General features: G+C 48.3%; 2 protein-coding genes across 2 annotated transcripts; one reads left to right on the top strand and one right to left on the bottom strand.

Moving 5' to 3' along the window:
- Positions 1 to 12: 12 nt before the first annotated feature.
- LOC115329398 (cytosolic Fe-S cluster assembly factor nubp1) lies at positions 13 to 25,076 on the top strand. Its single transcript, XM_042294683.1, has 11 exons — positions 13 to 74; positions 312 to 416; positions 8,621 to 8,757; positions 10,936 to 11,004; positions 11,913 to 11,945; positions 13,426 to 13,513; positions 15,194 to 15,348; positions 17,384 to 17,494; positions 19,810 to 19,912; positions 21,872 to 21,955; positions 24,506 to 25,076. Exons 1-11 carry the CDS (start codon positions 44 to 46, stop codon positions 24,544 to 24,546), a joined length of 957 nt encoding a protein of 318 aa, XP_042150617.1. The 5' UTR covers positions 13 to 43; the 3' UTR covers positions 24,547 to 25,076.
- Positions 24,626 to 24,949, bottom strand: LOC120837174 (oxidoreductase-like domain-containing protein 1). The gene has a single exon (XM_040206404.3). It carries the CDS (start codon positions 24,947 to 24,949, stop codon positions 24,626 to 24,628), a length of 324 nt encoding a protein of 107 aa, XP_040062338.1.

Here is a 25,076-nt window from a genome sequence, read left to right as displayed (position 1 = left end):
CAAAACGAAGGTGCACCACACATGATTTTCCATTGAACAACACATGGCGGACGTGCCTGCAGACGCCCCGGAGAGTAAGTTTTGTTTCGATGGTATCCTGTCCGTGAATAGAAGCTGTTGAGGGAGTGCCGAAGGACACATAACAGATGACGACACAAAAATCTTCAAATGTCGTTGAAACGTTCCAAATGTGAGATCCGGGAGAGGCATTCCGAGGGCGATGCTTTCGGACGTGTCATCCCGCTTCAAGGTTTCCTCGCAGATTCAAAGCTGCGCGGTATGTCGTGAAAACACTGTCGCCTGATGTTCAGGTTGTCCCGGTACGGCCAGCGAGCTTGCCGGCAAGGCATCTCCGTGCCAGGGCTGCCCCAACCAGTCCATCTGCGCATCCGGAGCTGCAAGAGGACCGGATCCCGGTGAGGAATAATCGTAATATTTGTTTTGGTTGAAGAGATTCGCCACAGAAAGGCAAGCTTCCCATACCACGAAGGTCAACGGCGCTACCATACCACCTGCAACACAAGGCCTGCGCATTTTCTCCTGTAAGCGTCATCACTAGTAGACTGGTAGCAGAGCCGTATATTGGGAGAGTTTGGCCAGTGGGTGTGGCGACGAAGGCGCCGGAGAGGAGAAAAGTAAATGAAAGGGAGGAGAGCGCCGAAGGAGCGAGAGAGAAAGAAGGGAGCAGAGAGGAGACGACCGCCATTTTTTAGCAGCGCTGTCGAAGACGGGTCGGAGAAGAGCACTGCTGAGGCTACACGTCGTCTGCTACGGGCCGACTTCTTTTTCGTCTGAATAAAAGTTTGTGGCCATATGCCGAAAAATCTTCATTTATTAGCTTTTTAACCCATCGAGGAATAACAATGTCATTTTCTTGCCAGAGCCAGCGATATAAAAGGCAGTAATCGAGATTTAGATGCCGATCCCACGCATTCCGCCGGGAGAATGATCGAAGATGGCGGCCCTCCCCACTCAGGTGGGAGCAGCCCAGAGTTCACGTGCATGCGCTCATGCCTCTCGCTCCGCGCCGCGTGCTGATTGGCTCACTCGGGAGGAGAGCGTTACGGCGGCGAGATCATAGACTGACCAAACTCTCCCCATATATGGCTCTGACTGGTAGACCCCCTCAGCGCCCCCTAGCTAGCCCGGATGAGCAACATTGTCTGCTACATCGTCCGCGACATTGTCTGCTCCATTGACTGCTTCAGTGGTTAGTGTAGCAGATAATGAAACAGATGCGCATGCTGAGTGTCCCTTGTTGTTGTTGAAAACTTTACTGGCTATAGCATACAATGAAGTTAGACGTTCACATGGAGCGTCAAATGCATGGGTGAAAATGCCTTACTGCTGTGCGAAGGGCTGCAAAGCCCTGCGCTGGACGTTGGCATTGGACGCCATTTTTGAGGGCGCTGTTGATACTCCTGAGGTCGCTGTTTTGGAGCGTTCTGCGGCAGAACGAGCGCACGCACTAGATCTGCTCGTCTCAAAGCCAGGAGCGCATGCTAGCCGGCGCTCCTGGCCGAAGGAGTGTTCGCATGCACGTTACAAATGAACTGGAAGCTTGCTATCAGCTCGTGCTCAGCAGACGCGCACGCAGCTGTGGCCGCAAGTGAATGCGCCGTAGTTGGTTGTGTTCCAAAATTTACTCTATCTTACTCCAGGGTAAGGTGTTTATACCTTGGCGTCCTAAAACCTATCCACGTCCAGCGTTTTTCAATCTGTGTTGTCTCGGCTATGTTCGAAATATTACCCGAGTAACCTGCCTCCTATGTCAGCGGGTAATATCACGTGACATCGCGAGTAAATGATCCGCGACTCGATTTTGGAACAGCTGGGACAATACTTGGGTACTATGCGAATTGGCTTTGTCTTGGGCTACGACAAAAAGAAAACACAGCAGCAATGGCAGAAAATAGCAGACGATCCTTTTGATCATCAAGAAAGCAATCGAAGAGAGAATAATATTAATAACGATGCGGTGTTTTTTGAGGTGGATTCACCAGCTCCTTTTACTCACCTTCTTTTTGAGCTGTATATTGAGATGAAAATTACTTACTTCTTACAGCTAGACATTAAAAAAGTGTTTTATTAATCAGCGTGATCGCCCTAAACGCATATATTCCACGCATTGTAATTTGCATTGATCATGTTTTGCAGGAATTGATCCCGCACAATGTAGTACAGCGTGAGGGTGCTTTCTCAAGAATGATATGAAACTTTGATGCGAATATGATCGCAATAAAAGTTTTGAGGCCTTCACTGCTTTACACGTGTCATCCTCTCACTACACACACTCTAGACAAAACAAAGATACTACTTTATCATTTATTGCATTCAAACATTTTCAGCCTTGAACGTGAGAATACGGATTCCCTCCAAGTTCGAAGACGAGAATGCGGAGAAGCTCCTGTTTACGCTTGCACTTCTCGGGGAAGGTGCACGGTCTGGATGTAATGCAGTGAATTCGTGCAATGAAAACAGCAAATCGCAATAAGCACACATGCTGCACCCGATTCTTTGTCATTTCGATTGGCGACTGTCCGCCACCAAAACCAACGGAGCAAGCGAGCTTTGACGGCTGTCGGCGCAGAAAGCAGACGACGAACAGATCACGTGACGTATTTACTCGATTTGATCCGACGTTACCCCCCGATCGAGGAGGGTAGCGTGAGTAATTACTCCGGAGTAAACAACCCGCTTCTGGAACGCGAGTTCTGACGTCATCGAGTAAGCTCGAGTAAGTTTTGGAACGCCACGGTACGAAACCTTTACTCCAAAGTCGGCTTGAATAAATTTTGGAACACAGCCACGTGACACGACCCGCCGGAGTAACTCGGATCCATTTGGGCAAGATTTGGAATGCAGTCATTGTGACGTGGCCCCTACTCTCGTCCAGCTTCGGAGTGTTTACCGCTTGGGGCGGGTCGGGGATCTACTAACGAAACATCATGCGCAGGCCTTGTCTTCTAGTTGGTATTGATCTAATGATGATGTAATCACCATAATGATCATAAGCACCTTCACTTTCATCACCAGACGCGATCGGAAGCAGATGACACAATATTCACGATATACTAAACAGGATTGTCTGGTCGTATTTAACATAGTTTTTTTTTTCTTTTAATGTTATGCATAATTGTGCCTTATAAGTTTTATGTGCTAGAATCTTCGTAAGAGGCAAGCCACTGTAGCCAACTTCATAGCGTGAAATTCGGATTCTTCGTTCTATGTCGCTCTGCTAGCGTTGTTGCATGTGACGCTGAACAGAGAAACTCCGGACGAATTGTAAGTTTTAACAGCCTAGGTAATAATAATGTAAGGTAATCTGCTGTAAAATTTTAAAGTGAGACCGCCTGAAATGTACAATTTTGTTGTATTTCAGCGCCAACAATATCTCGCGATCGTGTCGCAAAAATCGGCGATTGAGCGTAGCAGGCTGAAATTACCCGTGAGTGTGTATTCTACTGCACAAATTGCGGTGTTATATGTTCAAACAGCAATATACCCTAAATAAAAAATAAAAATTATGGTCAGAGAACAGCCTATACACCAACTGATGTTCACAAATAAACCGGAGCGCTCCTAGCGGACGCCATTGACGCCGCGCATGCGCGATGGGGGCGTGGGCAAGAAGCTCGCCGTCGGCCATAAACAAACCATTGGAATGGGATGTTGTCGGCGTCGGTGTGAGTCTTCATGCTCTTTTTCGCGTTGGAATTGTTGATTCTACATCTCCCTGGGCAATGTCCGGTTGCTTGAGCGGCATCAGCGAAATTAACGAGGCTCGTTACAACGCAAAACTTGGCGTGAATAATGTAACGTGCGGCGATTCATTCCACGTGGACGCCGCAGAATGGACGTTAAAGCCTGATTCACATGGTGAGGTTGTGCTGGCTGTTTTCAGTCATGACGTCACTCGAGCTGCAAAAGCCTGAACCGTGGCTGAGATGTTGACGTCGGTACTGAAAATCGCAAGCAGAATTGGACCGAGTGAATCAGGCATAACAAGTTGGTGTTTGTGACTGGTAGCAATTATCAACATTTCCTTATATCTACTGTTTACACCGAGCTTACTTACCCGAAGCAACCTTCGAACTTAAACGTCTTTTGACGCCTGCACATCTTATTGCAATTACCAGGTCAACGTTTGGTCTACGGGCCGCTGTCGTTTGAACGAACAGACGACAAGCAGAAACGTTTGAGAGAGCAGGCGACAGCTCGAACTATTAGGCAGTCGTTTGAACGTAATGACGCACTGAACGTAGTCCGCAAGTGGTCCATGAAACTAGACGGTTTTTCCGCGTTCATGTAGGAAGAAAACAAATAAATCTGACGACCACAAGTATCCGTGAATTTAATCCAAAGTGTTTTCCGCCCAAGCAATCGTGGTCCAACAGCGTCTTTCTTTCTTTTTTAACGGCCCCTATTCATGTCCTCGGACGAACCGAGCCTCGGACGAACCTTCAAACCTTTCCCGACTCTTTTGGTACAGCTCCATTTGCGGCGTTTTGACGAGAAGGCAGGTTTTTGTATGGTTCCTCCCAAGGTAACACATGAATGCACGTGCCCCATGGCGGCTTCCGCTCACAGCCCTAGACCAGAAGCGCGCCCAACGCGCCACCACCGCGCCGTGACGTTACAGAGATGAGTTTGTGAATAAGACAGGTCACATTCTAATCCTCTTCTTCAAATTGCAAGACCTATACCTGTACGTTCTAATACACTTACAGGCTCTCTGCAATCATGGAGGCGATATATAGAGTGTCTGAAGTAACCAGGCTTGATCTAAAACGGACTGTAAAAATAGACACCTTCAAGAAGCAATCTAAATTTTTCGTGAAAGGTGTATTTCACAGGCCCGTTTTATCTTATGAAATTACAAAGTGAAGCTCAATTTCTGTAAAAAATAGGGCCAACAAATTTGCCAGGGTCAATGGCAGGCAAGGAGGCAGACGACTGAGTCGAGCGGTGGGGCACCTGTAAAATATACCTTTCTATCTTTGCCCTAGCACAGATTGTGTTATATCGCTGGCACTTAACCATTTCCATTTCCAAACCAGGGACGGAAGTTGATAAGCTGATTGGCAAACAAGCGCTGGCGCAGCGCTCGTCTTATTGATTGGACTATTGCCAGCTGAAAGTCTTCCTAAAGTGCATCCGTGATCCGTGTTACTTGCAGGGGGGGGGGGACCATTTTGTGCTCAGGCATACGGCGTGTCTCTGCCACATGAAATGAGCATGCTCCGACGTGCTCATTTCACAAAGAAAGAGTGCGAGAAAGCGTGGCTTTCTCGGGTTGAGGTAGAAAGGGACACTGACACCCCCCAAGAACATTTCTTAATTTTTTGCCAGGCGATTCATTATGGTGCCGGAAGACTACCCAATTAATATTTTGCAACGGAGTCGCATATATTTTTAATAAAGCCAAAAAACACAACCGCTCGAAACCGAAACTGAAACCCGCGCACGGAAGTTGGAGAAGTGGAGACGAGCGAGTGAGTGGCGGAAGTCACGTGGCTACACCCAACCATGCACTTTTGTTTTTCTGCGCACAGCAGACGACATGCCTGGCAGGAACAGTTTGCTGTGTGATTCCTATGCAGCTATGTTTGTTCCGCTCACTTTTCTGTACTTCAAGATGAGTTATTTTGTACATTGAAGAGTTCCACACGAGTAGTGAGTGCCCGTGGTGAATTTCCGTGATCGGCTCCGAAAAGAATACCCCCAAGATGTTGCGTGAAGAGCTGCCTCACATGTCCTGCGTCCGAAAAAAGTGGCATTGTGCAGCAGAGTCTGCACAAGTTTCCGAAAGATCAACGGGATTGGGACCAATGGCTGGCTGCATTCCTCCAGAACATTTACGGGCACCTTGGAAAGTGTACACTACCCGATTTATATGCTCCTTGCATTTTGTGCAAAGCGATTACATTGAGTTCGCAGGTATCAAAAGGGAAATCCCATACCATTTAGTTCAGCGACGTTTCGTCCACAGCATTTGTTTTTTTCAGTGATAATTGTAAAAAAAAAAATGTACCTAATTATCGCAAAGTGACTAAAAAATAAAAAAAAGCTACGCCTACACTAGGGATTGATCCTGGGCCCGCTGCGTGTGAAGTGGACATCTTTTCATTGTGCTACTGGGGAAACTCTTTTGTTAGTAATAATGTAGACGGTCCTGCAGCAAAAGCACTCCCGGGTCAAAGTCGGGCAGCACCATGCATTGGCCACATTCACACCTAGTAAGGAAATCGTACGGGTGCGTATTTAACTCGAAGTATGCACTTCCTGCTTGTTTGTGCGAGCGATGTCTTCAGCCATGAGAGGGGGGCAACGGCTCGGCGACGTCTTCGTGCAAATTGGCTTGGTGGTCAGGCGTGTCGTATGGGATGTATACCGATTCTTTTAATCGGTCCAAAATTTTTCTTTCAAAGGAAGACAGAATTTGCCGGTACCGCAACGACAGTTCTGAAGTAGAGGTTCCATGCCCGTCGTCTGCTGCATTTGCTGTCCCCGTGATTCCCACGATACGTGAAACGACGCCGTGTTGAGAATTACGCAATGAATGCACAGAATGCTTCTGGTTCTCTGTGCAACTTTCTTTTTTTTTTTCAATCAACGAATTTGCAGCTTTTTAGAAGCCACAAAAAATGGGCTCAATATTTTTTTTCTATTTTTAATATTTAGTGTGCCTTCAATGACCATTGACTTTGGTTAAAGGGGCCCTGCAATCATATTTAAGCAACTACCTTTTTTGCGGTTTCTATGTCTCTTGGGGTTCGGGCAAGCCAGCGGGCACGGAGAAAGTAACTAAATATCAGTGCGTCATATTTTAACCGAACGACGTGGAAACCACCTCCACCGACGAGGGCGACCCGCGGTACCGAAAGCGCGCAAAATGTGACGTCTTTGGTCCTAGGCTTACTACTGGTCAGAGCCGCTAAAAGCTTTTTCGTAGTCGAAATACAAAATATAAGTGGCGCGAACCGTTTCAATTATTTATAAAAGAAGTTTTTCTTCAGTATTCTAGATCAGAAAAGAAACAAATGCAGTTTATAAAGTACGGAAACAAGAAAAGACCCGTCGACATACCCGCCACCAAGCGGCGGAAAAAACGGCGCATACTAGAAAGAACTAGGCTACGAAGAACGGCCAGCGTAGAAAAGCCCCGGATGTACGCAGCGGCGCTGCGGTCGTATACCGGCTCAACGATCCGACCGGTTCCAAGCGTTCCGAAGGCCTTCGGCGCGGGCCCCGCTGGCGATTTGGCCATTTGGCGGCATGGCAGCGCGAAGTGGCTCCCGTTCTGAACTGATCTTTCCCCCGTGTTTGCTGTCGTTTGTGGCCAATGAAGTGTTATGCCGAAATAGTCTTTAATCGCGCAGCAAATGCAATGCGAGCCGCCCCGGCCGCCCGCTTCATAGAGCTTATCCAACATATGCTTTAGTGGCGCCCTCTCGAGCCGTTGACCCGGAGTGCGGCAGCCGTGAACGCTCGATGAGCTCACTACCCCTCTTCTAGTTCACGGCCACTCAAGCCAGGACCTACTACGTCATGAAGGAGGTTATTTTTTGCTTGTTTTTGTAATTCTAATTCGCCTATAACTTTTAAAATAAAGCGAAATTTGAGAAAAGAAAAGTTTGATTAAGTTACTACGTTCAGTGCGCTCAGGTTCGGTGCAAATTAAAACCAGTCAAAAAGTCATTGCAGGGCCCCTTTAAATTTGGTGGTCGTGTCTAAATCTTAGAAAACAGCCCGTGACTGAAGAAAAGAGTGAGCGCGACTTAAACCCGCCAATTCTTGATCGGCAGTTTTCAGGCGAAAAGAAACCGAATTTCGAGCCGCAAATTCTGTTCTGGGTAGTTGGGCTCTCATATGCCACATACAAAAAAACCTCGGCGAACATAAATACGCTGTCAGTGTCCCTTTAAGCGTTTGGTTCTCTTTTACCATGAGCAGTGTGCCAGGGTTCTGCTCGACGCTGCGGCACGCCCATTGTTCTGTTTTCATCAGGCTCTGTCTTCTGCACCTCACACTCCAACAGGCTCTGAGAAAGTCCCACACTAACACATCACATTCTGTGTTACCACTGCCTTTGTTTTGCCTCACCAATATGGCAAAGAGGCAACTTTTTATTTTTTTTGTTCCCTCTGTTTCGAGCGGGAAGAAGTCTAAAATTTGAGCAGAGAAATGTGTGGGACATTGGATTAGAAATATTTTTATCCGTGCACCTTCATCGCTTTGTTTAGTCTCTTTTGGCCACCTTTCCGTCGGTGGGATTACGGTTCTTCGTATTTTTCATGCTCTAGTATCGAAACATTGCCCATCAAAAGCGAAGATGCGGTAAGCATACCGGTCGGAGGTGCGTTCGAGGCACCATGTTGATACTCTGGGTGCAGCTCTTGAGCGAAGCCCAAGGCTGGTTCACATATTTGCTACTGCTTATGACCGAGCACCTTTAAACTGCTCAGGATCTCTTACGGTGAAAGAATGCACCGGCGCCATCTACCGGGCAGCCGGAACATCCTGCATTTCTGCATATTTCCTCATTTTTTTCGCACACTGTTGTGACTAGCTCTAACGTGGTGCACTCGATGCCGTGCGGCCCCTCCTTTATCTGCAGATGTGGTGGCCATAACGCAGCGCCTCTCCTCTGTGAAGCATGTGCTGCTGGTTCTCTCTGGCAAGGGCGGAGTGGGCAAGAGCAGCGTGACGTCGCTGCTCGCCAGTGGCCTGGCAGCCGGCGCCGGAGAACCCAATGTGAGGGCTTCTTTCTCGTTTGCCTATTGTATCGCGTGAGACCAGTAGGAGGGTTCTCGACGCGGAATGTGTTGAAAAAAGTACCACAGTGATTTTTCGAGTAATCCAAACTAACCATATTTTCTTAATACCCTGCCTTTACCCTGTGCGGATTGTTATTTACTATATCTGAATTCGGAATAGTTGCCGTGAAATCAGTGAAAGGGAGTTATGCCAAAACCGAGATTCAAATATACCCACGCTTCTCGGTGCCGCGATGTCGCTGGCAGGCCGGCTTGCGGGTCAAGCCGCCAGCCAAGAAAACGCAGTATGCCGCACATTTGTTTCGTGCTGCTGCCCAAAGGGAGAAGCAAACTTCGAAAGCTCTCCTTTGACACCGTCAAACTTTTGTAATCAGTTGCAAAATAATTCTACACCCCAAAGAATATACCCCCCTTTTTCATTTGTTCATTGGTGCCAGTAGACACTTTCATTTTGAAAAAGAAAACGGTAAGGTCCAAAATTGAAAGTTCAATAACTTCACGAAAAAAGTTATAGTTCTGTTCAGCTATGTTTGTAGGTACACTTTTACCATTTTGGGGCAAATCGGAGACCACGAAAAAAATGCAGTACCCCTCTAAGGACTGCAGTCATAGAGGAAAGTGTAACATGATGCCACAAAACACTGTCACTGACGCTGTAATGTGACGCAGCGACGTCACGTGATGTCACAGTCACATTGTGGTGTCAGATTGGGGCATTAGGGATGGCACTGTGTCGTGTGGCACGACACAGTGGAGTCACAGTCTCATGTGACAGAGTACATAAAATCACCGTGTCATGTGACATTGGGATGTCACGTGACACTATATCACATAAAGGGACACCGGATATACCACGATGTGAAACTACAACGTCACGTGACTTATAGTGGCACTGACCATGGGACCGCTGGGTTGCTACGTGCATGACAGAGAAGGAACGCTTGTTCATGCTTCTGGAAGCTTCGAGTTTCTCTTACCCCAAGTGTAAAAGATGAGGAGGCCAATGTGACCTTGCTGAGTGAGTGTTGCCCTAGCTCACCCCGAACATTCTAGGTCAAATATTCAAGGTACCGAGTGGAGTCGGTAAGGAGCCGAGGGTGGCCTTGCTGATTCACTCTCGCAGTCCCACTCCAGCCCGCTGTCACACCGCACTTCGACGCTCGCTGGTGCCGTTTCAGCGCTCATTCTTTCCTTTTCTGGCACAAGTTCGCCGATTAAACCCTTATTTTCGATTTATGCTCGTTGGGCCTTTTCGATCCGCGACATTATGTACTGCTCATACAGCAAACTCAAGAAAGCGCATAAACACCCAGCACAGCTCAAAACAACGCGACCCATCTGGGTCTCACGACACAATTTGCTGGATTAAGATTCATTTAAATTATTCTCAAACTTTTCAATCTCGAGAAACGCCTATCTCTCTCGAACGACTGCCGAGAAGCCCTTTCCGGTCCTGGTATGGATGCAGTAGAGCAGCACAGAAATCTACAGTCCTTGTAAACAATATGCCAGGGAGTGTGTGGCACCTTGTTATGCATCAGTAGATGGTTCAGGTCATAAAATGGTGTTTGGGCTGGAAGAGCACTGTACTTAGGGACAGGGGCAGTAAAGAAATTGCAGGGGCTCTGAAAACGGTCTAGGGTACTCTAGGGAACCCAGTTTCGGAACCCATGGATCAAACCATAGCCTCTTGTGTCATTAGTCTATGTCTGTGAACTTGGAGCAGGAGCGACTCAAAGACAGCAGGCACGAAAGTGCATGTGGCTTCTGCATGGTGGCGCCAGGTAAGAATTTGCATTGTGTGGGGCAAGGTCCACCCATCATTTTCTAGGGAGCAGGCGAGTTGATCGCCCGCTAATGGCTCCTCGCACAGCAGTTACCATTCCATCTTGCTACAAAAACATGACAGAAAAACAATTTCGACCACGAGTGCCCGGGAACAGCTCTGAAACACTGGAGACGTTGAAATGCCTCCTGAAAGAAACAGTTAAAAAGCACCTGCTTTCAAAATTCCACTGCATTGGTGTAGTTGGGCACTTATGGGTCATAGTTTTGTAGAAATTTAGGCATGCATGATTGCCTTCAGAAGCGAAAACCATTATTTTTAGAAAGTTGGGAATCGCTTTCAGCATGTTTCCAACCTGGGCGCGTACAGGTTGCTGTGCTGGACGTAGACGTCTGCGGGCCCTCCCAGCCGACCATCTTGGGTCTCCAAGGAGAGCAGGTAGGTCCTTCCAAGCGATGGCCGCCGCTTCGCCATTATTACCAACGTTTCTAGATACAGTGGAATCTCGTTAATTTGAACCTGAGGGGGACCAGAACTTTGTTTGAACTATGCAAAGTTTGAATTATCGAGAGTTTTCTTCCTAGAAACATAAAGGGCGGGACCTGCGTGTTAGATTGATTTATCCGCGAGTTTGGTTCCTCGCGCGCGACGAAGTGTGGGCGATGGCGATTCTGTCGCCTCCGCTCCCACGAGCAACAGAGGAGGACTTATCTAACGACGCTCTCTTTGTGGAAACGTTTGCGCAAACTTTGTGTTCATTTTAACCACAATAAAATAGCCTTCCATCGCAGGAATTGTGCATCCGACGTGCCACCGGTTTGTTGCTTTTGTCCGTAGGGCGGGCAGATAGTGTAGCGAGCACCACAGGGCGGATGTGCCTCAAAAAGGCTTCAGGCCGTCTAGGCAGCTTGTCAACTGAGTTTGATCTAGCATTGATCGTTACGTCATTCCCTGGCAGCCATTTTCTTGACATATGTCTGAGACGGACATCCTCGTCGCTTCGTCATCCTAGGTTCCGACTTCTTCCCGTGGAGCTTGGATTTTTTTCTCATTGAAGGACTTTTCCTTGTGTGAGTTCTTCAGTTCTCCCCGATTTCGAGAAAACCGGCCTAGGAATTACTTTTCGAGGTTCATCAATGTACACCAAAAACACGGAAGCCCTTGACTATGGTGGTGTCACAAAATTTGTCGGGGTAACATTGATCCAGAGGTGGTGTCGACGAGCGGTTGTCCGAATAAAGCAATGTAGGCCTAGCATTGAGACTTGCATATTGTACAGGGACAGTTGTCATTGGGCCGGCCATTTTCACAAACATGTTTAGAACGCGAGTTCTTTTGTGTTTCAGGTGCATCAGAGTGGCTCCGGTTGGTCTCCTGTGGTGAGTCTTCTAATTGAACGTTCAAGGCCATGATCAAGGTTTTAGGTCTCGGGCTCGTTATGTACAAAGCGTCGCCAAAAACATTTTTGGGGTTTTTTTGCCGAAAAAATGAACTATGCATCGCTGAACGCTCATTCTCTGCCCCAGTGTAGTGCTAGTGGTTCGCACCAGATGCCTAAGTTTAAGAGCTTGCCACCATGTTATTAAAAAGTTGGGTGATTTTCTGAAAATTTCAGTGGGAAAATGGCGGACGATGAAGTCCATCAATACATGGAGCTGAATGATACCAGTTGCCGAGAGTGGGGCCCATTTTCCCGTTGAAATTTTCAGATCACTTAAAATTTTTGAATGAGATAATGGTTAGGTCGGAAACTTTGGCATCTGATTCGTACTGTTTGGGCTACATTTGAGGCGAGGATGACTGTTAGGTGACGCGTCATTTATTTTTGTGGTTGAGCCCCGCAAGCTCTTTGGGGGTTTTACATCTCATCTGGGCTTTTAGGGTTTCACATCCTGCTGCACATCCGTTATATCTCATTCGTCGTTTTGAATCACTGACCTAAATCCACAGCGCAGTACTAAGTAAACCGCATGGGGCAAAATCGGCACTGCTTGACCACCAATGGGCATCAAACAATATCCTTTTCTGGTCAACTGCCTATTTTTGGGGAGCGAGTTTTACGCTAACTTACCCTACAAAGCGGCACCGCCCCCGATGGTCCAACAGTAGAAAACACTGCTGGTCATAGTCACCCAAAGAAGGCACGTGCCCCCAAAAATGCACCCCTGGTTCGCCCCAAGATGACTAGTGGAATTTGCTTAAAGGGTATGCTAGTAGCTGTACCATAATGCCTCGAGTGCACCTCCAACCGGTGTATCAGTCGCGTCCTCATTGGTGGTTCCTCGATCTCCGCCCGACAACGTCGCAGAAGTGTCGTGCTGTTGCTTGCCATTATCCTTGCAGTGTCGCGGCGGTGGAGAGCGTAGATGTGGCAGTCGCCCGTTTTGCTCTATGTCGATCTCCAGCTTGAAAGTTTGCAGAAGCTTCGGTAGCCATAAGTCGGGACGCCGTGATGATAGTGACGCTTGCATTCATTACCGGCATGTCTACATAAATCTGGCAGCATGACATGGCGGCTTTTGGAAGACAATTTGTTGCCACTTCGAAACTGCTTTCAATGCATGGGGGGGGGGTTGGGGGTTGGTATATGGGAGGCCAAGTTCCCCAGTCAAAGATGCATTCTAGGCACTGTGGCTATGCCTCAGGGTCTGTCTCGTGCTTGCCTCTTAGGTTTTCTTGAAAGAAAAACTGGCTTTCTTCACCAGTTATAAGTCTTCTGCACTGTAAATTCTTTTATACATTAGACCTTTTTAAATTTTCTCGGGTGCAGCGTGGCTTACGTTGAATTTTGTGACATTGAACTCTTAATCGTCTTTGTCATTCACACACTTCCCCGACGCCCCACCCTTTGTTGCAAAGTTTACGGAGGACAATGTGGCCGTGCTGTCGGTGGGATTCCTGACGGGCCCCGACGACGCCGTCATCTGGAGAGGTCCGCGAAAGAACGGTGAGTTGTTCCGCGTGCTGTCGCTTTGAAGTAGGCACCAAAACGGAATTCGACGCTGAAACTGCAGCTTTTACGCTGTCGCTTACGTTCCAGCGGACCAATGGGCATCAATGTTCTGCACATTGTGACAGCTTCGTGCCGTTGACAAACGATACAAATAACGGAGAATGTGCAAGTCGAGCTGGTGAACTTTCAACGTCCTGCATGTCCGAGACTCGGGAACGAGGAAGTGAACACGCACGCCTGTATGTGTGCTGTCTGCTTTTCATTGCATTAGTATTTATTGCTCCGGCACATGGAGCCGTCTCTGGTTTCGACTGGACTGTGGGCTGGTCTGGTCTCGGGAGGTTGCGGCACGGTTCCTGCCGTGCGCTTTCGCTCTGTTTGTTTGCTCGTTATGTCCACTTTTTCTCTTGTGTAAGATGGAAAGAGCCATTCCTTCCAAGGACGCGCCGCCGTTGACGCGCGCTCGTCTTACAATGGCATCGGTGTGTAGGCATGCGATTTTGTTTCCGCGATATGCAGTACATAAGCGACAACGTAAAACCGAGGCACAGCAACGACGCTGTGTGCGCGAAACCGCCGACACCTGGGAGGAGAGACCGGCTCTCGGGAGACAACCGTCTGTGAACCGTTTCGAGGTTGGAATTCCCGTCCTCTGGATTCGGAACCCCCATGCTAAATGTTAAAGCATTTCGTTGAGAATCGGCGTAGCGACAGCGGTATCGTTTTATTTTTGTTCTTATGTTTTGGGTGTTAAAGGGATGATGAAACAATTTTTCAACTTTTTCCTTCTTGTCTTTTCTCCTCAACTCAGAAATCGTGCATTGTTCCAAACAGTTAAAAAAAGACAGAACGGAGGGACTCCCCTTTTGCCTGGACATTTGTTTGTGTACCCAGACACCTCCATTCTCCCCCTAGGAGATTAGTCCGTCGCTCAAAACTCGGACAAATGTTGCTTTCCTCACCCCGTTCACCCCTAAGCTGACAGTGCTGTGGAAGCTACGTGCTCGTTGGGCCAGCCACGCTTTTCCCACATGGTCACGCTCCCCCGCGCATACCCACGCGCAGAGAATGAGTTCAGTTGATGAAAGGGAGGCGGCTGATTGGTCCGGTAAGCACATAGCTTCCACTGCACTGTCAGCTCAGGGGTGAAGGGAATAAGTGATGTACTGTGTCGTGTGACATGCGTTTGGGCCGGGTGACGCGCTTTGGGTACCACGGATGTATCACAATAAAAAGGCAGAGAGCTTTCGAAGGTAGGGAGGTGCGAACAAGTCCGCTGTGTTCTCAAATTTTTGTACCAAAAATCAGGCTTTTGACTTTCTACCTTTTTTCTTTTGGTCCACTAAACGATATGCTATTACCGTAGAGTACCGCGCTTCCACCCATTCCGCATTAAGCACCCATTACCAAATTTGTAAGATCTGACAAAATACGCACAGTAGATTTATATGTGAAATCGATGACCGGACAAGCGCCAGTGTTTCATATTTTTGCAATCATCTCCAAAGTTTGAGTGGGCGCTTGCCCGGTATTTTACGGTAGTAATATCCCAATCTAAATTCATTTATCCCAGCCCAAAGGCACTTGGTCGTAAGTGGTCACAAGTGTGTGACCCAGTTTTTATGGTGTAAAAGAGTGTTTAATGTGGACAATGAGCACACGTGGACCGTGCAGGTATGATCAAGCAGTTTCTGCGGGATGTGGACTGGGGCGAGGTGGACTTTCTGCTGGTGGACACCCCTCCCGGAACTTCAGACGAGCACCTGAGCCTGGCACAGTACCTTAAGGACTGCAACCTGGACGGGGCCCTGCTGGTCACAACGCCGCAGGTGGTTACCCTGGGTGGCACAGTGTGGGACTTGCATGTTCATTCTTTATTTCCGTCTATACCCGCTGCACCGTTCGGCATTATGCAAGAGGGTGCATAAGTGCAAATATAAAAAATATGTGCAACTAAGGAGCAAAAAAAAAAAAAAGTTAAAAATTCGAGAACAATTATTTTTTTATTGTGAAAATGAATTATTTGTTGCCAAACACTCCATCTCCACCCGATTGAATCGCTAGCGCTACAGACCCCGATGATGAGGTTTTCTGAACTAACCGTTATCTTGTTAAAAAGTTTTGGGCAATTTTTTTTAAAATTTCAACGAAAGAAATAGGGCCTGTTCTTAGTAGCCGACACCATTCATCTCCACGTATTTGTGGGATTTACATTGCCTGTAATTTTCCCATCTAAAATTTCCAAAAATTGTCTTCAACTTCCGCACTAGATGGTGGCGAGCTCTGAAACTTTGGCATCTTGTCCGTACTGCTGGTGGTGCATTTTTGCAGAGACTGAACATTTGGAGGTGCATAGTTTAATTTTGCAAAAAAATACAATATAAATTTTAAAAATTTCTAATTTTGGCGTGGGGGGGGGGGGGGGGTGTGGAGGGTGGATTGACATGCTGAAATTCAAATTTTGGGCTTTTACGTGGCAAGCCAACGAAGGGCATCTGGCACGCGCCTGCGGAGGACTGAGAATCATAATTTCGACCGCCTGAGGACCTCTCGAGCTGCAACCGTTGTCTCGGTTACCCAGCGCCCTTCTCTGCAATGAGCCTCTCTCGGGTCGCGGGCACCTCGGCCGAGATTGGAACCTGCTACCTGGGGATCAGCGGGGCTGGCGCTTTGCCTCGGAGCCACCGAGACGGCCGGTGACATTCTGTACTATGTCCGAGCATGGAGGAAGGCTGTTTGTGTCTGTCTACAGGGAGTTCTCGAGCACTATTCGGGTTTACAAAAGAAAGCAACGAATGGAGTGCAATGGAGCTTTTTGCAAAGGTGTCTCTAGATGGTGCATTTATGCTCGGATTTTGATGAGTGTAGCTTCGCAGAGAAAGTTGCAAGCCCCAAAATAATTCTGTTACTCCTATGCACAGTGAGGAAAACAAACAAACAGCCTGTTTGACGCTGCCGTTCATAGATAGTAGTATCCCACACTCTTGGATCTGGATCCGCATTTGGCTGTTCCGTCTCGAAGAAGCTTTCAAGTTTTTATTTCACGTGGTTTAGTCTTTGAGTAGTGGCGACAACCAAACTGCATGCTTCTGTTTCCCTTCCTGTGCATAGAAATAATGGGATATTTTTTTATTATATTTTTTCCCAGAAATTTACATTCATGAAGTTTGGGTACGATGAACGCACCACTTAACGACAGCTTTGTGAGAAGTTTCGTCGCGTTCCGTTCATTGGCCTTTTTATAAACAAAATTTTTATGCCAGTAGTGTCCAGTGACATCTTGTAGATGGATCCTGCATTGCATTTAAAAAAAATAGAGACGACTGTTTGTTTCTTCCCCCACCGCACGAGTTTGTGTTTTATAAAGAAATAAACTCAGATAACCCAGAAGCTTACTTTTCATTAACCCAAGCCCTCGCACAGCTTCTTCACCACATTTCCCCGCTGGAGCTTTTAATGCGGAATTGCATTCCTACTAAAGTTATCGCCGACTTTGCCTTGAAAAAAAAAGTGGGTGAAGCTTGACTGGCTGCCAAACACCTTTGTCGTGGGCCTTTCACGCAGGCCACGCAGTGAAAGAAAACAACAACAAAGAAAGTGGAAGCAGGAGGTGGGACTTCGAGATACTTTGAGAAGGCTTCGCCATTTGCAAATACTTTAAAAAAAACAACGAGAAGAGGAAGAAGAAAAAAAAACCAACGATACACAAGGAGGACGTCTCTACTCTACATACGGCGTCGCACGCTTGAGAGGTTCAGACTAGAGCTAGTGTCTGCTGCGTTCTTCATAAAACGCAATTCTGCATACGACTGTCATGAAACTGGCACAAAACCGAAACAATGTTTTCTTTCGTGTGCATTTCAGGAAGTGTCGCTGCAAGACGTGCGGAAACAGGTGGGGTTCTGCCGCCAGGCAGGAATTCCGATCCTCGGCATTCTGGAGAACATGCGGGGATTCACGTGCCCCAAGTGCAAGGTGGGGACCCCTCACTCACACACCAGTTCTTTAGTGAAAAAAGGGAAATGAAGGTCGCATAGCACAAACTTGAGTTGCTTGCCTGCATAGTACAAACAGATTTTAAGAAAAGAGCAAACAGATGATGAGATGACAAGCACAGAGACACAGAAGTAGACAATACTCAGTGCTGTTTCTGAGTACACCTGTTTTGTTTCTTGCAATACTTAGTGTTGGTCGATACCATCAGATATTTTAGAGCGGAACTCTTATAAGTAAGGATGAGAGCAGTTTCGTGAAACATTTTTTTTATTCTCCACGTCTTCAAGATGGTCTTGTGCTTTCGTAAGTGAGACAGCTATGCTCAGTCCCTTGGGAGTTCCATTCAAAAAGAGTGGATGACGACGGTTAAAAGTATGTTGGCTCAGCAGCAACACAAGTCTACAGCACGCCAAACTAAAGCTCTACTGTACTCAAACACGGGCTGTGGAGGCTTTAGACTACCTCAGGGGGGATCGGTGGCCGAGTGGTCTAGCGCACACCAGCTCGGAGCACGTGGAGCGAAAGCTCGCGCTGCAGAACCCAGGGATCCTGGGTTCGAGCCCCACCCCTGCCCGTTTCGATCTGGATGAGCATCGTACCGGCGTGCGGTCGTGTATCACTACTGCGTGGTGCACGTTAAAGACCCCAGGCTAGCGGTTTTACTGCACTGGCTAAATTTCTCATCTACAGCTGGGAGACTCGTCGCCCCTGTGAGGCAGACCAAGTTCTAGGCTGTATAAACACACACACAACCCAATTCTAGACTACCTCAGATTACGTGAACAATGCGTTTATAGTCTGTTGCAGTTGAAACAGCTCGACAGCTAGGCCTCTCTCAGAAACCCCTCTGCTCACCATTATTGGCGGTTTTCTCTTCTACACTCATCTCCTGTCCAGTGTCTACTCCACTAAAGTGGAAAGAGTGGACGGCTTCATGGGAGGAGCTTGATCTGCTAGTTTTAACCTGAAAAAGGCTCCAGATCAAGTGTGGCGAGATGGACGTAAGCTGAGAGGCATAAACAAGAACCATTTTACCGTAGAATACCGGGGGAGCGCCCACCCCGCTTTCACTGAAAACTGGGTTGATCTAGGCGTGGGCGCTTCGTCCGGTCCAATCGGGTGCTTAACATATAATGTGCAGAATTCCAAAGTTTGGGAAATGTGAATAGTGGGTTTGAACAAAGTGGGTGCTTCCGAAGTATCTCGCAGCAAGCAAAAAGCTGTAATAAAGGGGGTGGGGGCACTTTGTTTTTATTTCTTTAGTTTCAGGTGGTATCCATACCAAATTTCATTCGTAAAGCAATCGCCCAGTTTATGTTCCTCCGTTGTTCATCCCCGTCTGTGAAAAGAGCACATTGATATTCGGCTTGAACAACATTGTCGCAGTCATGAGGAGCTTGGATGGGCGCCTGTTCGTCAAGGTGGCACACTGCTTCAATTTTACCGCCTTCATGGTTAAGAAGAGTACCTTATATTAGCATGTATGTGATGGCACGAGGCAGTCCAAACACAAGCTGACCTTGAATGCTTTAGTGTTTATTGTTCCAATGCCTGCAGCCGTCAGTAGTTTGAACAGACGTGGTTTGGATTGGACCGGTCTGGGCTGTTTGGGTGAGGCCTCAATGCGGTTCGTGCCGTGCTCTTTCGCTTCGTTTGTTCGCTCATTATGTTCACTTTCCCTCTTACAAGAAGGAGTCTTCTCGCACGTTTTCAGTGATGTGCCGCGTGAGAGGAGGGAATAGAGCGGCCATGGCAGTGGCACAACATATGCGACGACATAAAACCGAGGCGCGGCGGCAACGCCGTTTGCGCGGAACCGCCGACGTGCCCGGCAGGGAAGATTGGCCCTTCAAAGACGGCAGTATGAGGACCGCGGGTGCCAATTGAGGGAAGCTGTGGTGGCTGCGTCCGAAACCGCCAACACCCGGGATAACCGACCGACTCTCTGAATGAACAGTGTGTGGACAGTTGCAACGTTGGAATTCCCGTCCTTCGCCGAGTTGGAACCCCCGCGCTAAATGCTAACGTATTTCGTCGAGAGTCGGCGTACCGACAGCAGCGATTTCGGCATCATTTTTATTCCGTAGCTCTTTTCTTCCAATCTTGCAAGTGGCAGGTTGGGGGAAGGGGTACACTCACAAAGAAGTCGCAAACTGCACTTGGACCCACGAAAATCCGCACACGGCTCACGAGCCGCAGTTTGGTCACCCTGCTATAGATGCTGTCTCGCTGTCTCGAAACTGGGAGTGTTGCGCTGCACGGGGGCGTGCTGTCACGTGACTTTTTTTCACCAGGTGACGAGCGAGTTGTTCCCTGCCAACACGGGAGGCGCTGCCGCTCTCTGCCAGGAGCTGGGACTGCCATTTCTAGGATCCCTGCCGCTGGACCCGACGCTTGGTAGGCGGACCGAACAGCGTGCCATTGTTTCTACGGTGTCGGCTGTTGTTGACATTGATGACAGAAAGACGGAGAGGTTAACCTGGGGCTCCAAGTTGGACACTCAACAAGAAAGTCTACGAAATCGCTGATTGCTGCGATTGGCCAGCACCACGCTTGAGCTTGGTGCCACCCAATTGTAGCGGACAGCGACCTCTTCGACCTTATTGCCAAGTGTCAAACTTGGAACCCCTGGACGTTTGTCGTAGGTGGAAGTTCTGGAGCTTCGATGGAAAAGTAGATCTCAGAATACACAAGAACGAAAGGGCGGAATATCAGGTTTGTTAAGAGGAGACAGTATCAAACGGCATTCGGAGCTGTCTTGTGGGGGGGGGGGGGGGGTGGGGGGGGGAAACAAAAAGCTTGTTTTTCGGGCAGTTTTTCTAACTTTCCTTTGGGGCTGGAGTCTGGGATTCATTGAACAGGAGTGTTCTTTACAGGCGAATCCGATCCCTTCCTCAAAAGTGCTTGTGTCCCTAGATTTGGGGAGTCGCAGAGGCTAGTGTGGGGTTTGATAGCACATTTATTTTCGCATCTTCCTTCTGGGGAACGCGATGCAAAACATCTAGTGTTTCTAATACCTTTTAGTTACTCACCATTCCTGGCATAAACTATATTGTACTAGTACACTGTCGGGGCTAGCACAGTATTCATGGGATCTGCAGCCTCACACCGTTGCAAAAGCTCGTGGCTTTGCTTTGCGTCTCATTCGCACACACTGTCGTGCAAGGGAGACACGTTGGAGCCCCGTGGAAGCTATGCCAGCCTCGGTAATGTAGCGAAAAGTAGTTGGCACCAAGTGTAATGTACAAAGGTCGCACAATATTTGTCTTCTGTTAAATCTTTTTAAGAACATTTTTCGAAAAAAGTGTTGATGCTCTTTGAATTGAGTAGGGTTGTTTCTTTGCTTTTTAGCAAAGCTACGCTTGCCCCGCTTACCTAGGGGCGAGGGAGATGTGATGCCCATGCAGTGAACCCCTAGGGTTAGTCTGGGGAACCCCTGAGGATAGTTTGGGGAACCCACTGATATCTATTGTAGTAGGCTGGATCGCGAATCGAGGCTCACCTTGCTGAGGTTGAGTGGCACCAACGGTAGCCATCACTGGACACCAGTTAATGCATGAGACTTGCGGACTTTGGGGAAAATCGAGGAAATGTGCCGTTTCCCCCATTTCTAAGCTGTTGTCGGCACCGAAACTTTTTGGCCGCTTTTCAGGAAGCCTGCCAAGTAGCTTGTGCACAAACATTAAAACTGACCGCCCCCGCAGTTCTGATAGATAAATGTTCTGTGGTCAAGAGTGACTCCGCTCGGAGAAAAATGTAATGCAGCTCAATGGAGGCAAGAGTTGCCTAGAGTTACTGCGGAGTCGGTGGCGGTTTCAGCAAGTTTGGTTTAGCAGACGACAAGCTCAAAGGCTTTGCTACGTGGAATTCGCTCGTTCCTGGAAAGCCGCTGTCAACACGGAACTTTTTCGACATTCATCAACTTCTGGGCTTCCTCAAGACGGTGTTATTGACGGCAAGTTCCTTTGCTTACTCCACTACGAGAGCAAGCTTGCCAGCTCAGCCGTGGGTGCTACGGCACGTTTGATTGTTTTAATCGGCATTCGAACGCTTCACAAATGCTGATTCAATCTCTAAGCAGCACACCATAAAATACTTGTCTACGAGCACCGCGTATACACTTCAATATTTCTACTCTTGTGTGGTTCTCCCATAGACTCGCGTGTATTGCCTGGTGTCAATTATTGGCCAGCGGTGGTGCCACTGACGGGCTCCCGATCCAGAATCCAGCCCACTGCAATAGAGATCAGTGGGAGAACCCTCGAGGATAGTTGGGGGAACCCCCGAGGAAACTCTGGGGAACCCCTGGGGTTAGTCTAGGGAACCCGTGATCAATGCTACTGGAACAACTTGCAGCCAAAGCGTGCGACGAGGGAGTGCCCTTCCTCCGCCAGTTCCCAGAGGCTCCCGCTGCCCGTGCCTGCACCCAGCTGGTTCAGAGTAAGGCTGTTGCCGTCCAAAGTAATTGTGTTGCGTGTTTGTCTAGACAGGGATGAGTGCGCATCCGGTGTCTCTAACTTGGTGGGGCAATGTGGCCAGTGCAGTGCGACTTGTAGTAGCCTGGGGCCGCATTGGGCAGGAGATGGAACAGTTACAACCCCTAGTGCTTCACTTCGGCCATGTGGGCAACCAACTTGTTCCTTCTCGACACAGCAATCGGTGAAACACCGAAGGCGTACGCAGAACTCGTGCTCAGTCTGCGCACAGTGCTCCATGAAGTTTGGCAATGTAGAGACTCCGACGCACGGGCCTTGTTGTGGGTAAACACAGAGCTGCGTGGTGAACGAGCCGGACAAAGCACCACCCGTAATTCGATATCCCGGGCAATGGCAAAATTAGCCAAGGAAGAAACTAGCAATAAACGCGAGTGCTATCGTGCACCTTGATATGAAAGTCTAAGATTGAGTGGGCTCAATGACCTGTCGTACATGGGTATGAAGATGTTTGGAAGAAATATGAAACCAACAGATGCGTTTGAGGTTTAACAATTCAATAATTTATTTGCAAGTGTAACTGCTTAACATGTTGCCATACCTACAACCTTTCGCTGAGTGCATTGACAATAGTTGCTCTGTTCAGTTTACCTGCAGCTCCCATATCAACCGCACTGCTGTAAAATACCGATGAAGAGCCCACCCCCCTTTCCCTGAAAACTGGGTTAATCTAGACATGGCCGCTTGTCCGGTCAAATTGGGAGCTTAATGTATAATTTGGAGAATTTCGAAGTTTGGGAAATGTTAATAGCGGGCGCTTCAGTGGCATTTTACTGCAGGTGCGTATTACCATATCCGATTTACGAGTGCAGCTCATACCAGCATACAACCATAGGTACATTGCCCCACACTTTTCTGCGCTGGTGCAGACTGGTGCGGGTAAACCAAATGAGCTCAGTGTACCCTTTAATCTTATAATACAGAGAGAAGCCAACCTCAAGGTCTTGGCTCCATATTAAAGTCCTTCTGTAGAGATTCACCTATCTGTGGCAGTCCATCTTCCTGCTCTTGTGATCTGCTGGCTGGAAACATAATATTCCTAGACTGAACCAGTAGTGGTTCCGATCATTTTGGCGGGTAGCAAACATGACAGTGCGGAGAGCAAGTCGTCTGCTTCTTGCGCAGGCGTGGCGATGACGTCAGAACGACGCCGAGCCTTAATTGGTTTTGATTGAAAGGATAGTGGGTAGACCTGAATGCTAGATGCCTTGAGGTCTACCCACTATTGTTTTCACTCAGCCGATAAGGGCTCGGTGTTCTGACATCATCGCAACCCCTGTGCTAGAAGCAGACGTACTTGCGCTTCGCATAGATAGAGCTGTCACACTCCCAGACTGCTGCCGATTTACTCAAGAAGTAGCAGTGCAAATGTCGATAAATTTTCGATACATGAACCAATATTTTTATAATCCACGATGGTCTATTGATCATGCCTAATAAGATGGTCAAGATCTTTGCATGTTCATGTCCCTAGAACTGTGCCGATCGGTATGCCATTTTCGACAGTCTCTCCCCGACCTGAACCATGTCTTGGCGCAGGGAAAATTCATGCACTAAAATGAATGTCGTTGCTCGTCGGCCCGTCTTTTATTTGAGCGTCGCCGCTGGAGCTTCGCTCGCTATGATTATAATGCAACTAAATGCGAAGGTGCAAGCGAGCTGGACAAGAATGACGAAAATAAACCCTGGAGAAGGGTTTGCATTATAATCATAACATTAAATTGCAAGCTTCACCCTTGTTGGTGTACGACTGGTGGCAGCTGATAAAACCCGTTTGCTCTACTGACGTCTAACCCCTGGTTAGCTCAGTTGGTAGAGCGCTCCACTTGTAATGGAGAGGTCCCGGGTTCAATACCCGGACCAGGCGGATTTTTTCGGTCGCGCACCAGTCAACTAGCTGTGTTTGGAGATTTATGTTTGTCCTTTGTCCCCCTTGTTCCCCTTCTCCAGGGTTAATTTTCGTCGTTCGCTCGCTAGTTCATCGTCCAATAACTAATACAAAGATCACACCATTTTTGATCTTGTACTTAATACGACTTGAGACCGTTGGATTTATTGCCTAAGCGCTCTGGACAAGCTATACTCTATGTCACCTGAGGATGGACTGCAGTGGATGCTGTCGGCTATTAGAGCCAATCCAGTGTTGTGCAAGCGTCACATGACCTTCGGAAAAGGTGCGACAGTGTGCAGGGCACATGATCATGCAATACTTACGCAGCAGTGGATTGGCTGGGATAGCTCATAATGCCTGCTGCAATGCACCACAAAGCGAAATGAAGTATGGCTCTTCGATGTGTGCATGGCTCATTAGCAGACTAATACCTCTAACGAGGTCTTGTCTTGGCGACCCTCGTAGGCTGCGGTGCAGGGTACACACGAAACCGATTTGTTGGCGTTGTAAAAGTATGGTAACCTATCATAAATTAGTACTCACACACATTATGCATGGCCGCGTTAAAAGCTTTCACCACAAATGTCCATGTTCTCGCCTTTCCAGATCTGCTAGGTCGGCTGACTGGTGGCGACATCCGATCCTAGCGGCCATTCCGAGACCTGCACAGAAGGAGCGTTGGGAGGAGCGTCGTCGTCTGCGAGCGATCGGTTGATAGAGACGGTCCTACTTGTTGCGAAGCCAGGAGGCTATTTCCATCATGACAAACTCGCGCACCATGTCGTCGGGTATCTTGGCGATGGCCTCTTGCGCCTTGACCCCGCCGTCCTTGTAGTAGTCGACGAGGGCTTCGGCGTACTTGAGCCAAACGCAGTTGGAGCAGCCGCTCTTGCAACAGTCTTCGTCGCCCGGCGGCGTCGGCGGTTTCTTGTTATCCGTCGATGAGTCGTCGGACTCTTCAAAACGCCGCGAAGGCGGCTGGCTGAAGCGACGGAGGCGCATCATGCCGCATCGGTCGGCTAATAGCTTGGTCAACGTTTTCGCGCGCATACCGATGCTGTTGATCAGCAGGCGTTGCGTGGCTGGAGGTCGGCCCTTGGGTCATCTCGGAGTCATATTTAGGTGTTCTTGAAATAAACCGCTCTTGTGCGATGTTTTTCTTCGGTGCTGGAGTGAA

Source organism: Ixodes scapularis, unplaced genomic scaffold, assembly GCF_016920785.2.
Source record: "Ixodes scapularis isolate PalLabHiFi unplaced genomic scaffold, ASM1692078v2 PGA_scaffold6__148_contigs__length_123643588, whole genome shotgun sequence".
NCBI classification, from domain to species: domain Eukaryota; kingdom Metazoa; phylum Arthropoda; class Arachnida; order Ixodida; family Ixodidae; genus Ixodes; species Ixodes scapularis.
Note: the sequence above shows the minus strand (reverse complement) of the source record. Positions and strands in the feature narration are given on the sequence as shown.